This window comes from Oratosquilla oratoria, chromosome 12, assembly GCF_046742065.1.
Source record: "Oratosquilla oratoria isolate Oo_2021 chromosome 12, ASM4674206v1, whole genome shotgun sequence".
In the NCBI taxonomy this organism is placed as follows: Eukaryota; Metazoa; Arthropoda; class Malacostraca; order Stomatopoda; family Squillidae; genus Oratosquilla; species Oratosquilla oratoria.
Genome location: NC_134788.1, coordinates 57,358,366 through 57,376,305, shown reverse-complemented (window position 1 = coordinate 57,376,305; position 17,940 = coordinate 57,358,366). Strand labels below are relative to the sequence as shown.

At 38.5% G+C, this 17,940-nt stretch overlaps 1 protein-coding gene across 2 annotated transcripts in view; it reads left to right on the top strand.

The window, feature by feature from the left end:
• The window catches only part of LOC143031831 (uncharacterized), a 17,762-nt gene extending 80 nt beyond the window's left edge, over positions 1–17,682 (top strand). The window contains exons 1-2 of one of the 2 annotated variants that reach the window (XM_076196164.1): positions 1–214; positions 15,992–17,682. The exon at positions 1–214 is cut by the window's left edge and continues 80 nt beyond it. In XM_076196164.1, the coding sequence (XP_076052279.1) occupies positions 16,398–17,351 (954 nt within the window). In that variant the 5' untranslated portion in view covers positions 1–214; positions 15,992–16,397 and the 3' untranslated portion in view covers positions 17,352–17,682. The other variant, XM_076196165.1, reaches the window with a different exon arrangement.
• Positions 17,683–17,940: the final 258 nt, after the last annotated feature.

The following is a 17,940-nucleotide window of genomic DNA, read 5'->3' as shown; positions in this document are numbered from 1 at the left end:
CCAAGTTAATACATATAATGTGGAGAAGATAAATCTTAATACCCAGTGTGGAAGACTTTCTTCTTTACTTAGTTACCCCAAATAGCCACAAATAATAAGTGTGACCTCAATTTATTACTTACAAACTGGTGTAAGTGACTCGCTGTAGCCCAAGTTCGAGGAGTTTCACAAATGCAGAACATAAACTTGAGTTTAAACGCTTAATGATGCTTTGGTAAGTTTCATAGGACACCTCCTATTATATTACTTTACCACATACAAGAATTTCCAACGGTGATTAGGAAATCATCGTAAATAAAACAACAAACTCGATGTCTGTGGCTTAAGCATTTAGTGTGGAGGGCACAGGAACAGAATAAGGTACATTTAATCTCCATTTCATATTCTGTATGGACTTGAATACATATGTAACGCTAAAGATTTATACACCAGTAAATATTTACAATTGAAGTTATAGCTAGCCTTATCCAGTCATCCTCATCCTGATTTGCAATGTGTAAGGACTTTGCATAAACAAATACAGCGACAAGCAATTGATGGACATGCAGTGTAGGGAAAGTACTACTTGGTGTTGATAAGGATTTAGCTATTTTCCGTACTTCAAATCCTTGGGTAACTAGCAGGCATGTCACTGATAGGATCTAATCGGCAAATATTTTTTTTGTTTTTCTTCCCATTGTTGTCAACAAATCAATCTTTTTTTTATTGTTTCCCATTTGTAAATCTTTTCACTCAAAAGTGCATTGTGGATTCCGCATGCCATCTTTGCTCTTAACTATTCAGATTTTTTCTTTAGTCTCTAGGGTCATGACATAATACCATTGAATGTATTCATACAGGACTGTTCATCAAAGATCTAGGAAATGGTCCACCCTGCTCAATCAAATCACTGCACAGTTCATGTAAGGTCACAATAAAAGTTGGAATCATCTCAAAGACATTGCTTTAAGCTAAGTGTGCGTGTGTGTAAATGGGGTTGAATTACTCAAAACAAATCAAAGTATTATCAAGGAAACACTGGAGGAATATTATTCAGTTTCCAAGTTGTGTTGTTTTCCCACTGTAGGGAATCTTGGACCACTGGATGAGTGTTTTCAGTTTCCAAATTATGTTGTTTTCCCTCTGGACAATTTTTGACCAAATGTGAGCAGATGGCTACTACCATGCAGGTAAGCCATTTGCTTGTGATCTTTATTTAGAAAAAGAAAGGGAGTTAAATTAGAGAAAGAATAGGGAAATATGATTCCTAGACATTTATTTCACCTACTTATGGATTACTTGGTATGGTTTATATGAGGATCAAAATAGAAAGTTGTCATTTTTACCATGTAAATAAACCAGAAGCATTTTTCCACAACTGCTAGTTATGGATGCATTCACCAAGTGCCAGTGTGATTCAGCTGTGAAGTGGAGCCACTGAATGTTGTTGTTGTTAGGAGTTATTAACCCATTCAACTCCGATGACAAGATGTCTTGTCATTTGGTCAAATAAAACAAAAAATCATAAAACACCAAAATGTTTGATCAAACACCAGAAAAATATGACGTCAGTCCTCGCTTCGCTCGCAGCGAAGCGAGGACTGACGTCATATTTTTCTGGTGTTTGATCAAACATTTTGGTGTTTTATGATTTTTTGTTTTATTTGACCAAATGACAAGACATCTTGTCATCGGAGTTGAATGGGTTAAGTGGTTCCATGACATAAGCCCATAAGACAAAAGCTAACAAGACATAAGCTCACATCTTTAATGGAAGAGAGACAAAAGCTCAGAAGTCAAGCTCACAGTATTATTTCAGATGGATGCTTTCCATTCGGATGTAACACTTTCATTTGGATGCTTTTAAAAATTGTGCTAAAAACAAATATTGAAAAGGATTTATTATAATTACTATTTTATATCTTTACTAGTATTGGCATGATGAGATGATTAGTGAATATAACTTTAAAATTCAAATATATGCATAAATGGTGTTGGGAATTAGTAGCTGGGCACAGGTCTATGGAAGGACTTCCTTAACCCATTAAACTCCGATGACAAGATGTCTTGTCATTTGGTCAAATAAAACAAAAAATCATAAAACACCAAAATGTTTGATCAAACACCAGAAAAATATGACGCTCAGTCCTCGCTTCGCTCGCGAGCGAAGCGAGGACTGACGTCATATTTTTCTGGTGTTTGATCAAACATTTTGGTGTTTTATGATTTTTTGTTTTATTTGACCAAATGACAAGACATCTTGTCATCGGAGTTTAATGGGTTAATGTTGTGGGCCATAACGTCAGATTGAAGTGAATTTTGATACAGGCATTTCCAATACCAAATTGTGTTTTTGTGTGATACAGAAGTTATTGGAGAACAGTTGTGTATGGATGATACTGTGATGCATGGAAGGGAGTGGGTAGGGAATGGGGGGGGAGGAAGTGAGTGTGAATATTATGATGCAGCCAGAAGGGATTTCTCCTTGTCTTCTCTTTTTCTCCACAAGGGAACATAGAGTGGGGGTCACTTTTTAAATGAAGCAGCCTTGCTGTGGATGTGCTGTGTCTTGCTACATTGCCTCTGACCCAGGGCAGTTGGTGAGATGCAGGGATGACCCATCATCGAAGAGGAACCAAGACAAGTGGGAGGCAGGATGGTGAATGGGCATAGAATATGTGGGGATGGAATGAGTGGGAGTGGATTTTATGCCTTTGTTTTTTGGCTACCTCCTTTGTAAGGGGGAAAACCATTGATGTATGTATTATAATGTAATCAAATATAAAAAAATTATATTTCCTATCTAATTCTGATATCTATTTGTATAATATAATGTAATGAAAATATAAAAAAATGTGAGCTTTTGTCTTTTTTCATTAAGGGTGTAAGCTTATGTCTTGAGGTTTTGTCATGTGATCTTATGTTTATGCACCTTATTAAATAGTAACTTTATTTTTGTTACCCTTTTTTTGTTATATAATTACTGTTATTATAGGATGATTTCACATGTTGCTGTCTTTTATTTCCTTATTTCATGGTACATACATATACCAAGGGCTCTTTCCCCCTTACCAGGGAGGTAGCCAAACTCAAAGGGCATAATTCCACTTCCACCCATTTCATTCCCACCCATTCCACTCCCATCCACCACCCCTCCCTCCCTCCCTCCCTCTCAATTTGGCTCCTCTTGGATGCTGGGCTATCACTAGATCTCTTCTTTTGCCCTGGGTCAGGAGCAGTATAGCAAGACCGCACATCCACAAAAAGGCTTCTTCACTTAACCAGCCTTTCATGGTACCAAATAAAAACGGTAGGCAAAGTATGTGGTTATATAGTAATATAAAAACCAAAAGGAATGATGTTTATTGCAAATAGTACTGTTGGTTTCATTACATAAGGTCTCACCCTTATTGGAAGAAAAAAAAAATCACAGGGCAGGTGTTGTCTCGGAAGCTTTTTTTTGGTGGTCCTACATAGATGTTTTTCAAATAATTTGGTATATTTGGTCTCCAGACATTAGTGTATAAAATAAAATAATAAGGGTTTTGTAGTTACTACTAGGGAGGGTGGAGGGGTGTGGAGTGTTTTCGGGGATGGAACGGGTGGGAATGATTTTATGCCTTTTCCTTTTTGGCTACCTCCCGTGTAAGGGGGAAAAAGCCTTGGTATATGTATGGATGTAGTTACTACATATACCAATATGTAGTTACTATTTCATATATTTACTATTGCTGCGATGAGTGAATATGACCTAAAAGGCCACATTCTAATATACACCATGAATAGGTGGAGGGGTGTACACAGGATTTTTTGTAGGGGGGTGGAGGGGGGCAAAATTAAAGATATACACATCTGGTTAATGGTATAGGGTTATATCAAGATACTTCAAATTGGCTGCATAGGCATATATTTGCATTATCTCCATGAGATACATTTTGAATGTCATCGACCGTGCATTGATATACTATAATTTAAAAATGTAACAAAATTATATGTGATGACTGGGAAAGTTTCAATTACATCTTGCATATCTAGGGGAGCAATTGCCCTCCACCCCTAGGATTCCCATGAATACGTGTGAACTACTAGTATCAACCCACGCCTCACAGAAATAGTGATAATAGTATGCACTGGGGGGCGCATGTTTGCACTTGTGTTGGGTATTTAAGGAAATATCTGTAAGCAAGACAGTCTCTTGTTATGGTTTACCAGACACTCTCAACCACTCCTGTTGACACCATACTGTACCCAATGCTGCATCCTTGCAACCTATGTGTGGTGCAGAAAGTATGACAAGGAATGAAACAAATGACAGCTTTACATGGAAGATCTATATAACCTCACCTTGATTGCTTGCTATTTGGATAACTACATCTTTGAGATTGTGACATATCTAGAGCTCACTTGCTTCTTTGGACTCTCAGAGTTCCTTAAGGCATTCAACTCCGATGACAAGATGTCTTGTCATTTGGTCAAATAAAACAAAAAATCATAAAACACCAAAATGTTTGATCAAACGCCAGAAAAATATGACGTCAGTCCTCGCTTCGCGAGCGAGGACTAACGTCATATTTTTCTGGTGTTTGATCAAACATTTTGGTGTTTTATGATTTTTTGTTTTATTTGACCAAATGACAAGAATCGTGTCATCGGAGTTGAATGGGTTAAGGCATTAAATGACCTGCTTGATCTCAATAATAAAGAAGCAACACGGGTAATGTCCTACCACACAACTTTCAACTTGTGGGACTTCTACTAACTCCAGTGGTGTTCCGACTCGCTATGAAGGGATACCTTGTATCCCCCTTGCTTTTATGCTGCACCAGCAGAAATGCCAGACCCCTCACGAAGAATTTTTCAGGATCTTTAGCTGTGCAAGGTCCTTCACTTAAAGAAAGCCCGTGTGAGTATGATCAATGACTATGAACATGGGATAATCATTACTGTCCAATAGCCAACTGCTGATTTGTTGGAACCATATAAAGCAGGATGTTAACCCATTAAACTCCGATGACAAGATGTCTTGTCATTTGGTCAAATAAAACAAAAAATCATAAAACACCAAAATGTTTGATCAAACACCAGAAAAATATGACGTCAGTCCTCGTGAAGACGTCATATTTTTCTGGTGTTTGATCAAACATTTTGGTGTTTTATGATTTTTTGTTTTATTTGACCAAATGACAAGACATCTTGTCATCGGAGTTTAATGGGTTAAGCATTAGCTAAGAAATCATGGCACCTCATGTTAGAAGATTTCTGTTTGTATAGGTGATCTCAATGTTCTAAACACTTCAATTCCTAAATCATTCCAGGAAAATTATTATCTGCTGTCTGACAAATGGAGTAATGACTTCAATATTAATATTGATAGTTTGAGAGATGGAATTCTGTCCCGGGCCACCAGGTGGCTTCTTGTAGAAGCTAAACTGTCCACACCTTATTTCAAATTGACAAATAACTCAGAATCGATGAATGTTGTTATCATGCGATTGCTCAGTTAGAAGAGGTCCCAATGGACATTGCAGTTTTCTCACTGCACTACAGTACCTCTAAAAATTCTATTATGATGAAATCTGATGAGGTTTCTATTCCACCAGTAATTACAAGCTATATTGGGAATTTCAGATCCGTGTTCAGAAACCTAAGGACCTCACATTCCCTACAGATCTAATTAATCCACAAAACATCATGGACCCCATAAGCCAGGATAGTGCCAACTTCTATGCTCAACCAGACAACAACACAGGTCCTGACATGCCCCTATCAAGGGAAATTTAAATTCCCAGTGCACCACCAGTTCTGGAATTTCCAGCTGTTGCTCCTCCAAGCTTCAGAAAACCTGGGACAAATAGCAACATCTGAAGCAGCCATGGCCAGGAGGTCATTAGGATCATCGGGGTTGTGCAGATGCTGGGTATGCAGGTTGTTGTTGTTGAAAGCCTGAAAGGAGAGAATTATTGTGTTTTGGTATTTCCCAAGGAGAAATGTAGCTGTCCTGTGGTCAGACCCTGCTACCACATCCTGGCAGTAAAAAATATCAGTTGGGATTGACACACACACCCAAAAAAAAAAAAAAAAAGGCTAAGTCTCTGTCAGCTTGCAAAACATAGACAAAGAAAGTTAAACAAATGTTCAGGGAAGAAACTACCCAGGAAGAAGTATTACCAGATGTTGAGGCTGTCCAACTCGGAAGAAAAATGTCAGAAACTTACCATATCTCGAAACTGAGGCAGTAAGTCATCTTCCTGACCTGGTGGAGGTACATGACAAGGGTGTCTCATGTGTAATGGAACAGGATGATCTAAGTCTTCTTCAGACTTCAGCCTGGTTAAGTGACCATCACATGAATGCAACTTGTTTTCTGGTGAGCCAGGTCAAATCCATTAACCCATTAAACTCCGATGACAAGATGTCTTGTCATTTGGTCAAATAAAACAAAAATCATAAAACACCAAAATGTTTGATCAAACACCAGAAAAGTATGACGTCAGTCCTTGCTTCGCTCGCGAGCGAAGCAAGGACTGACGTCATACTTTTCTGGTGTTTGATCAAACATTTTGGTGTTTTATGATTTTTGTTTTATTTGACCAAATGACAAGACATCTTGTCATCGGAGTTTAATGGGTTAATGGCCTACAAGATGTATTGTTACAGCAAAATACCAGGTGGACAGCTGTTGAGTGTCCCTAGGTTCAGATTTTTCATTGAATTGCCATATCCACTGTTAGGGCACCACCAGATGGAGTCAATTTTTTTTTTATTATTCCAACATGCAAACACCTACTAGGGAGACTTAGATCGCTCCAGCCAGCTGACTTTCCAGCTGAACTTGTCCAACTGTGGATTCTTTGCTCTTGCTTATCTAGTCTTTTCTTCAGTCAGGATCCATGTCAGCTGATCATAGAGATCATCTCCACTCATGCCTGAATAGTGGATGGATGTCCCCATTCCAGTAAACTTGTTCAAGGACCAAGCAAATTGTCAAATCAATGAGAAGAGATTTATTCTGCCATTGTAGATGGCATGATGAATGTGATGAGTGGTACCATAACAACCATGTATTCAAGACTTAACCAGACCCAAATGCCAACTGGATATGTCAAAGGTGCTCAATTGATTTCATCAGGCTGTATTTTTCCTGTACTGTATGAAAGAATATGTCTTGTAAATGTCTACCAATAAGTGTATTGATAATGTAACCTATCAGATATATTAATTTGAATAAAACATTTTTTGTATGGTAATACTATGTTGCCTTCACTTTTTCGTTTAGGAATGGTCCATGTGGGGCTACAAGGAGAAGGATGCCTAGTCCCACTCCCCATCCCTTTCTTCTCGCCTCTTACGATCCAAGTGGAAATACTTGGTGGCAGTATTCTTTTCCCCCGCCACAGGGAATTCCCCCACAGCAGAAAATGAATACTCAGAGAAATAGTACAGGACAGCAGCAAGGGGTTGGGGGACAGCATAACTAAGGGACAGTCATAGTATAAAAGTGTCATCATTTCTCTATGAAGAGTTTCCTCTATCATAGACAAAATGATGTGTGGCTTTGGTCCATAGGGGTGCCCCATATAGATCCTAAAGTATCAACTGTATGCTACTTGTCAACTGAAGGCTACTTTCAACTGCATGTTACTTACTGGGGGTTGCTAGGCTAGATAGAGTGAGAAATGAGGAGGTGAGGAGAAGAACGGGGGTGGAAAGGGAGTTGAGAGATAGGGTTGATGAAAGAGTATTAGGATGGTTTGGACATATGGAAAAAATGAGTGAAGAAAGACTAGTAAAAGAGGTATGGAAGGCAGCTGTGGAGGGAGTGAACATGAGGGGACGTCCTAGGATGAGGTGGATGGATGGGGTGAAGGGGGCTTTGGGGAAGAGGGGAATGTCTGTTGAGGAAGGACAGGAGAGGACAGAAGACAGGTGAATGGAGAAAGGTTATATGGATGATGTTGTGATGCATGAGGTGGAATGGGCGGGGGGATGGGGGGTGAGGTAGTATGTGTGAGCAAAATTTGATGCAGCCTGAAGGGATTTCTCTCCGTCTTCTCCTTTTATGCATGGGGGGACGGAGAGGGGGGGGGTCGCCGATTTAATGAAGCGGTCTTGCTGTGGATGTGCTGTTTCTTGCGACACTGCTTCTGACCCAGGGCAGTGTACAAGGTGCAGGGATGACCCGTCATCCAGGAGGTGCTAAGATAAGAGGGAGGGTGGAGGGGTGTGGAGTGTATTCAGGGATGGAATGGGTGGGAATGATTTTATGCCTTTTCCTTTTTGGCTACCCCCTTGTAAGGGGGAAAAAGCCTTGGTATATGTATGTATGTATGTATTACTATTTTTGTTATTGGAATTTCAAGCATTCACAAACTTATTGTGCTCACATCAGTGATAATGGTACTGGTGCAGGACATAAGCTGACACCCTTAATGAAAAAAGATAAAAAGCCCATACTTTATATATTTTCTTTATTAATTTATAATACATTATACAAATACCTATATGTTTTACCTCAATGAGTATCTCAAACAGGCAATTCTAAGAATTATTAGATATTTAAAGAACTACTGATTTTTTAACCAGTGACAAGTTTTTTAGATAAAAATATAACATTATGATGGTTAAATATTTCTCCCCCCTCCCCTTGACACCTCTGTATGTGGCCAAAGTCTATTTTGGCCCATGGTAAAGTTTGGTACAATCTGGATTTAATTACAAATGATAAAGCTAAAATTCAAGGAAAATATTACCAATATCAGTACCAAGGGACCATAGAGCCAGGGCCCTTTACTGCTACTCCTATTAAACAGAATTGTATCCCCAGACTTGACCCACACTGCCAGCTTCCATCTTGACTCATATTGAGATGAAGAACACCTTGACTTTGATTACCCAAAAATCCTGGTTCTAGATACCACCAGTGGACCATTTCATACTACACAATGTCCCTTTAAAGTGAAGAGAGATTTCATCATTTGTGCAGAAAATCATGCCAAATGTATTCCTAATAGCATGAGTAGAACTAGAATGAAGAATTTGTAATACAGTCCAGTCCTTCTCATCCCTTGCTGATGCATTAGTCGAAATAAAACTATATGCAGCATACAAGAACTGTGAGAGATTAATTAGCACCCCCACAATTGTGGGACTCCTCAGAGACAGAAGTTTAAAGAGAACTCTGATCGAAGAGAAATAAAAGCTTACCAAATTTCTCAATGACCCAAACTCCCAACTCACCTATACATAGGACACCTGAGATATTTAAGGAACTACTCTACCCACACAACCCACCACACTTTGGACATCAGTGTAACCACATTCTGTTACTTGTATCCACAATAGAAAAGGGTAGGATTAGATAGATTACATTAAATAGTACTAATAACTGTTTATTAACAGAAGATGCCATATACAAATATGAAAATTATGTTATTTAATACAGTTAACAAATGTTTACCCAATATTTATTTTTTACCCTTAAAAGGTAATACCTGTATTAAAAATCGTATTTTCTTTAAGAGAAAAGTGTGGACTTTTAGTTAACCCATTAAACTCCGATGACAATATTCTTGTCATTTGATCAAATAAAACAAAAAATCATAAAACACCAAAATGTTTGATCAAACACCAGAAAAATATGACGTCATATTTTTCTGGTTGTTGGTCAAACATTTTGGTGTTTTATGATTTTTTGTTTTATTTGAGCAAATGACAAGAATCTTGTCATCGGAGTTTCATGAGTTATTAATACATGTGTGAGCCAAGAACTCACAGGATGTTACTCAGGACTTGTATGCTTTTCTAGTTCATGTAGCTGATAAAAATGTACAGCAATATTGTTATTGGACATACCAAGGAATGATATTACTATCCAGCAGTCATAATTTCTCATGCATAGATTCAGTTAAGTGAACAAGCTGCTGTAAAAATGAGCAGAATCCTCTTCATAGTGCATAGTATATGCTTGTAAATAAATCCTTTGATTTTGAAACTCAGAACATACAAGTTTCCAAGAAACCCAAATCATGATGGCCTGACAGTCCCCAATATTGAGCATTGTATTTGATATCATAAGCTGTCTGCTCAGGCAAAACTGAAGTCTGATTTCACCCTATACACTTCTCTCCCCATATCCATAGATCCCCATGATTTCTTCAAAATCCTTCCTGTCCATCTCCATGTGCCCATACAAACCTCTGTCATCTGTCCTTTTCAATAAGGGAGGGAATTACTTTCTAAACTATGATTGCCCTACATTATTTACACTGAATGTGGCACATCATTATTTCTATAGCTTAAGAGAATTATATGTACCCACTTCCATGGTGGTGCAATGCTGTCCATTAGAGTAGAAGTGCTGATGAATTGCAGGTTGAAATAGCTACCAGGTTTATGATGATGTATTTTAAGATATAGATGTTTTCAAATTTTTGAATGGAACTTAAAGTATTTTGATCCACCATCAAGTAATATGCAGTATAACAGTTATTTATTTTCAGAGTGCAGGAAATTACATGACTGTTAGATTCATACATGGAAAAGAATTATTTTTTAGAATAAGGTAGTAGAAGTAATTTAAAAAAATTCAAGATTGATTTTGTAAGTGTGGAAGCACCTAGACATAAAGTGTATTATTTCTACTTTATTTGAGTAATTACAGGTAGTCGTCGACTTACGACTGATCGACTTTACGACCACGAGATAGTGCAATAATATTTAACATTTAATAGAGTAATAGAATTGCAATGTTATGTCTGGCAGCGCAGAACAATTACTCCGTACGCCGCGAGACGCTAGTACGACAGTTTTGGCAGGCTGCCGACAGCGTCAGCATCCCAGCCAGCTAAATATTCTTTCAATTTTTTGTTTGAAGTAAAATCTTTCCTAATTTTGCATTGCATTTTGTATTTTTGTATTTCTATATGTTTTGCAATTAATAAAATGTAACTATTTTTTTATGCGTAGGCTAGTTTGTTGATAACAGTATGTTCGGTACAGTACGTAAACGGAAAGAATGTGTTTTGAAATAAAAAAAATCCTAATTTTGCCTTGCATTTTGTATTTTTATATGTTTTGCAATTAATAAAATGTAACTAAAACTTTTTTATGCCTAGTCTGTTGTTGATAACAATATGTTCGGTACAGCATTTTGTGTTTTTATGTTTTGCGATTAATAAAATGTAACAGTAAACTTTGTTTATGCATTGTCTGTTGTCGATAACAATATTTTCGGTACAGTACGTAAACGAAAAGAATGTGTTTTGAAATAAAAAAAAATGTCCGAATTTTGCCTTGCAATGATTTTATTGTAACCAACAAAAAAGTATTTGTAGGTCAAAGATACATACATATACCAAGGCTTTTTCCCCCTTTCAAGGGAGGTAGCCAAAAAGGGAAAGGCATAAAAACACTCCCACCCATTTCATCCCTAAATACACTCCACACCCCTCCCACCCTCCCTCTCATCTGAGCACCTCCTGGATGACGGGTCATCCCTGCACCTTGCCCACCGCCCTGGGTCAGAAGCAGTGTCACAAGACACAGCACATCCACAGCAAGGCCGCTTCATTTAATCGGCGACCCCCCCCTCTCCGTCCCCCCTTGCATATAAGGATTACAAAGGCAAAGCATGCCGACAGGAGACCTTTTGATCCATATCTAGGTCGGATGAAAAAAAAAAAAAAATCATATTAATAATAAATTAAAACTATAACAATGTAAATAACAATTAAAATACATGAATAAATGCATTGGTATAGTTGAATAACAAACAAACAGGTAAATAGTAAATGATAATAAATTGACATATAACTAAAAATAAATGAAAATCAGACAGACAAATTATAACAAAACAAAAACAAATAATATAACAAATTATAATAATTACAGCATCTTACTTAGGTATTTATCTAAATGATTCTTAAAGCTTCGAACTGAACTACATTGCACTACCTGTGCAGGAAGTTTATTCCATTCATTAATTACACGGTTGGCAAAGTTGTTTCTACTCACTTCCAAATTGAATCTATTTCCGGACAGTTTGAGACCATTGTTTCTTGTCTGATTCTCATTCAGTATGAAAATTTGGTAATTTTTGATGTTGTCAATTCCCTATAGAATCTTAAAGACCTGTATCAAGTCACCTCTGAGTCTACGTATTTTTAGGAAAAACAGATTCATATGTTTTAGTCGATTTTTGTATGATTTATTTTTGATATTTGGAATCAGTTTTGTGGCTCGCCGTTGTACTTTTTCCAGTCTGTCAATGTCTTTAATGAGATTCGGTGACCATACGGAAACAGCATATAAGGAGGACGGGGAGAAATCCCTTCGGGCTGCGTCAAAATTTGCTCACACATACTACCACCCCCCACCCCCCCGCCCATTCCTCCTCATGCAATCACAACATCATCCATATACAACCATTCTCCACTCTTCTCTGTCTTCCGTCCTCTCCCTTCCTTCCTCAACAGACATTCCCCTCTTCCCCAAAGCCCCCGTCACCCCATCCATCCACCTCATCCTAGGACGTCCCCTCATGTTCACTCCCTCCACAGCTGCCTTCCATACCTCTTTTACTAGTCTTTCTTCACTCATTCTTTCCGTGTGTCCAAACCATTCTAATATTCTTTCATCAACCCTATCTCCCAGCTCCTTTTTCACCCCTGTTCTCCTCCTCACCTCCTCATTTCTCACTCTATCCAGCCTAGTAACCCCCACCATACTTCTCAGACACCTCATCTCAAACACATTCAAACTCCTTCTCTCTTCTTCTCTTATGTTCCACGTTTCTGCCCCGTACAGTGCTGTTGGCACAATCACTCCTTCATACAGTCTCCTCTTCGCATCCATTCCCAAATGTCTATTCCTCATTACACTCTTTAAACCACCAAGGCATTTACTCGCTTCTCTCAATCTACATTCTACCTCCACCTTTTCCTGCTACACTTGCACCCAAGTATCTAAAACTATCCACTTCCTCCAGTCGCTCTCCCTTAATGTTCACTTCCAGTCTACTGCCACTTTCACCCCTTGTACATCTCATCACCTTACTTTTACCCACGTTTATCTTTAGCTTTCTTCTATCACATACTCTCCCAAACTCTACCACCAACTTCCTCAATCCCTCCTCCGATCCCACCACAAGCGCAGTGTTGTCAGCAAACAACAGCTGGCTCACCTCCCACTTTTCTCCATTTTCTTTAACCATCTCCAATCCCTGACCCACTACCCTTGCATTCACCTCTCGCACCACCCCATCCATGTATAAGTTGAACAGCCAGGGCAACATAACGCATCCTTGACGAAGTCCCACCTTTACCTCAAACCACTCACTCTCTCCATTTCCAATCCTGACACAAGCTCTACTACTCTCATAAAAACTCTTGACAGCCCCCAAAAGCTTTCCTCCTATCCCATAAATCTGCATAACCTCCCACAGTGCCTTTCTGTCTACCCTATCATAAGCCTTTTCCAGATCCATAAAAGCCCAGAAAGCATCCTTCCCCTTTCCTATATCTTTCTCACATATCTGTCTTACCACAAAAATCTGATCTACACCTCTACCTGTCCTAAATCCACACTGTTCCTCACCAATTACTCCCTCTGTTCCTCTCCTAATCCTCTCAATCAAGATCCTCCCATAAGCCTTCCCAACTACACTTAACAAGCTAATCCCTCTGAAACTACTACATTCACACTTGTCCCCTTTTCCCTTGTAAAGAGGAACTATACAGGCACTCCTCCAGTCCACCGGTACTCTACCCTCTCTCCAGCAAACATTAAATAACCTCACCAACCAGTCCACCATCACTTGACCTCCCTTTTTCAGACATTCTGCATGGCATCCATCCAGACCAGGTGCCTTACCTGCTTTCATCATCTTAACAACTGCCTTCACCTCATCCTTCCTTATTTCTCCTCCATTCTCCTCACTCATCACTCTCATTTTCTTCGCACTTCCCACTGCAGCTATCTTTCCTTCCCTATCCTCCTTCACATTTAGCAACTCCCTAAAATATTCTGCCCATCTTCCCCTTACTGCCTTCTCTTCCATTATCATCTCTCCATCTGCACCTTTTACCTTTTCTTCCCTACTTGATTCGCCTCCTCTTCCTCTCTTAATTTCTTTCCAAAACATCTTTTTATTACTTTCAAAATTTTCTGTCATACTCTTACCCCATTTCACATCTGCTCTCCTCTTTGCAACCTTTACCTTTTGCTTTACTTCTCTTTTCTTTTCTTTGTACCTCTCATATGACTCCCCCGTCCTCTTTTGTAACCAATCTGTGAATGCTCGCTTCTTCTCTTCTACAACCTTCTTTGTTTCCTCATCCCACCATTCACTACCCTTTCTTCTATTTCCCCCTGTCCTTCTTGTTCCACACACCATCCTTGCACACTTTATGACTCCCTCCTTGAACCATCCCCATTCCTCCTCCACACCCATCTCTACTCCATCCTTCACTCCCTCCCACTCCTCCTTCAGCTTCTTTCCGTACTCCTTCTCCTTTTCCTTTTCATTCAAGGAGTTCACTCTAAGAACCTCCCTACCTTTTGTCCCTTTCCGCTTTCTCCATCTATCCTCCACTCTCAACTTACCTTCCACCAAAAAATGATCTGATATTCCCCCACCCTCTCCCCTTAGCACATGTACATCCTTAACTCTTCCTATCATAATCCTATTTACCACTACATAATCCATTAGCGCTCTATCTACCACCCTTCCATCCACCACCCTCTCCCATGTGTACTTATGCTTGACTTTCTTCCGAAACACTGTATTTGCTATCATCAACTCTCTTTCTATACACATTTCCACCATCAACTCTCCACTACGATTCTTTCCTGGAACTCCACACTTCCCAACCTCTCCATCGATTGGACCATTTCCCACCCTAGCATTAAGGTCTCCCAGTACTATTACATTGACATTTCTTCCTAAACCCTCTATGCACGCATTTAAATCCATCCAAAAGGCCTCCCTTTCTTCTACACTCTTCTCACTGCCAGGCCCATATGCACTTACAAAGACCCACATCTCCTTTCCCAGTTTCACCTTCATCCACATTATCCTTGAGGAAACCTCCTTCCACTCCACTACCTGTTTACCTATCTCCTCACTTACTAGAATAGCCACCCCTTCCCTCCCTCGCCCTCTCTTCACTCCTGATAACCTCCAACTTACACTCCCAAACAGGACTTTATTCAGTATGCATAGGCCTAGGCTACGTTTCCTAACGAAAATTATAAAAAAGTTAATGAATATTAAACAACATAGCTCAAAGATAATAAGATTTTATTCAGTATGCATACGTTTCTTAAAGAAAGTCTGATGGTAAAATAATAAAAAGGTTAGAAAATACTCGTACAGTATTAGATATCATAGGTTAAAGATAATAGGATTTTATTCAGTATGCTTATGCCTAGGCTACGTTTCCCAAAGAAAATCAGATAAAATTATAAAAAGGTTAAGAAATACTATACAACATAGTTCAAAGATGCTAAGATTATTTCAGTATGCTAAATATAATATACAATATATATATATATACAGTAACAAAAATATTTAAAGGGTAATATATACTGTATATATATATAAAGACCGACTTGCGTCCAGATCGACTTTTGACCTGTCTGTCGGAACCGAACTCGGTCGTAAGTCGACGACTACCTGTATATTCAAACTCACAAAGGTAGCCTGATAATACCTAGATGCAATAATTTTGATCAAAATGAGAAACCATACATTTATGTAGGTTATTTCTTAGGCTTTTATCAAAATGGCTCTGGAATGTATATCAAAATGAACAGGTAAGGGTTTCGTATAAATATTCTCATCATGGTCAGGTCAGTAATTTGAGGTCACATGTTTCACAAAGATGAGAAGTAACATATGCATAAGTTGCCATTATTCTTTTCTCATTGGTTGTATGTAAATGGATATGTAAACTCATACAAGAAAGAACGCTTTTATGTATATGCAATGTAATTCCTCATTTTCTTCCTACAGGAACTGGAACTACCTACAAGAAGAGAGAAACCTCAGACATAACTGTTAAACTTCCTTTTTGAAGTCTTGTGATCTGAAGAATCCATCGAAGAATCATACAATAGAAGCTTTATGAATGTACTGTATAAAACTCCAGTTTCCCATTGTGGAGCTTTGAAAATTCACATGAAAAATTGTGCAAGAAAAAGTCTGGTGACTGCTCACCTTGTTAAACTTTATTTTCCAAGTGTTGTGATATTAGGACCATAGGAACTTATACAAGGGAAAAGTCTCATTAATGTACTTTATAAAGATTTATTTTCTGAGTCTGGTCATTCGAAAAGACTTGTGAGAACTTTCACAAGTGTAAGTCCTTATTAATATAGTCTATGAATTTTCATTTCCTGTGGGTTATGTTCTAAACATTATGAAAACTCCCAGAGGAAAGAAGCTTCATAGATGCACTATTTGTAGTTATTCGTCTTTTCAATTGGGTGCAATGACAAGACACATGAGGACTCACACAGGAGAGAAGCCTTACGAGTGCGGTCTCTGTAAAGCTTCGTTCGCGACGTCCGACACTCTGAAGAGCCACGTCAGAAGTCACACTGGGGAAAAGCCGTACAAATGTACGCTTTGCGACTTTTCCGTTTCTCATTCGAGTAGTCTGAAAATCCACATGAGAATTCACACTGGCGAAAAGCCTTATGAATGTACGGTTTGCAAGGCTTCTTTTTCCTGGCCGGGTGCTCTCAAAAGACACGCAAGAACGCATACGGGGGAGAAGCCGTACAAATGCGCTTATTGCGAAGCTTTCTTTTCCGAGTCCAATCATCTCAAAACGCATCTTAGAACGCACACGGGGGAGAAGCCGCACAAATGTTCTCTTTGCGAATCGACCTTTTCCCAGCCGAGCGAGCTCAACAACCACATCAGAATTCACACGGGGGAGAAGCCGTACCAGTGCACGGTTTGCAAAGCTTCGTTTACGCAGTCCGGGAGTCTCAAAGGTCACATGAGAACTCACACGGGAGAGAAGCCGTACCGTTGCACTCTGTGCATCGCTTCCTTCTCCCAAAATAGTCACCTGAAAATGCACATGCGGACTCACACGGGAGAAAAGCCGCACCAATGTACGATTTGTGGGTCGTCCTTTTCCAAGGCCAGTTCCGTCAAGACGCACATGCGGACCCACACGGGAGAAAAGCCGTACAAATGTAGTCTTTGCGAGTCGTCGTTCTCGATGTCGTGTCATCTCAAAAGCCACATTAGAACCCACACAGGGGAAAAGCCTTATGCATGCACTTTTTGCGAAGCGTCATTTTCTCATTCCAGTAATCTGAAAAGACATACAAAAACTCACACAAAAGAAATCTCATAAGTGTTTTCGTTCCAAAATTTCATTTCCCAAGTCTGTAAAAATATATACATAACTACAGTATGTGTATGCATGTGTACATATATGTGTGTGTGTATACATATACAGTATATATATATATATATATATATATATATATATATATATATATATATATATAATTAAATTATTGTGGTTTCCCTATGTCAGGAAGATAGCCTGATGACCCTCACAGAGGAATTTGTTGCATGGAATTTAACAAATCATACCCTTGTTCCAACTCTGTGGCAGCAGGGTTCAAATTGCTGTCACCGCAACCTCCACAAGTAGCAACGCTCTAACCCACTGAACCAATGAACATTCATATATATATATATATATATATATATATATATATATATATATATATATATATATATATATATTATATATATATATATATATATATATATATATATATATATATATATATATATACATATATATATATACGTTTATATATATACATATATATACACATATATACGTATATACATATATATATACATATGTATACATATATATACATATATATATATATATATATATATATATATATATATATATATATATA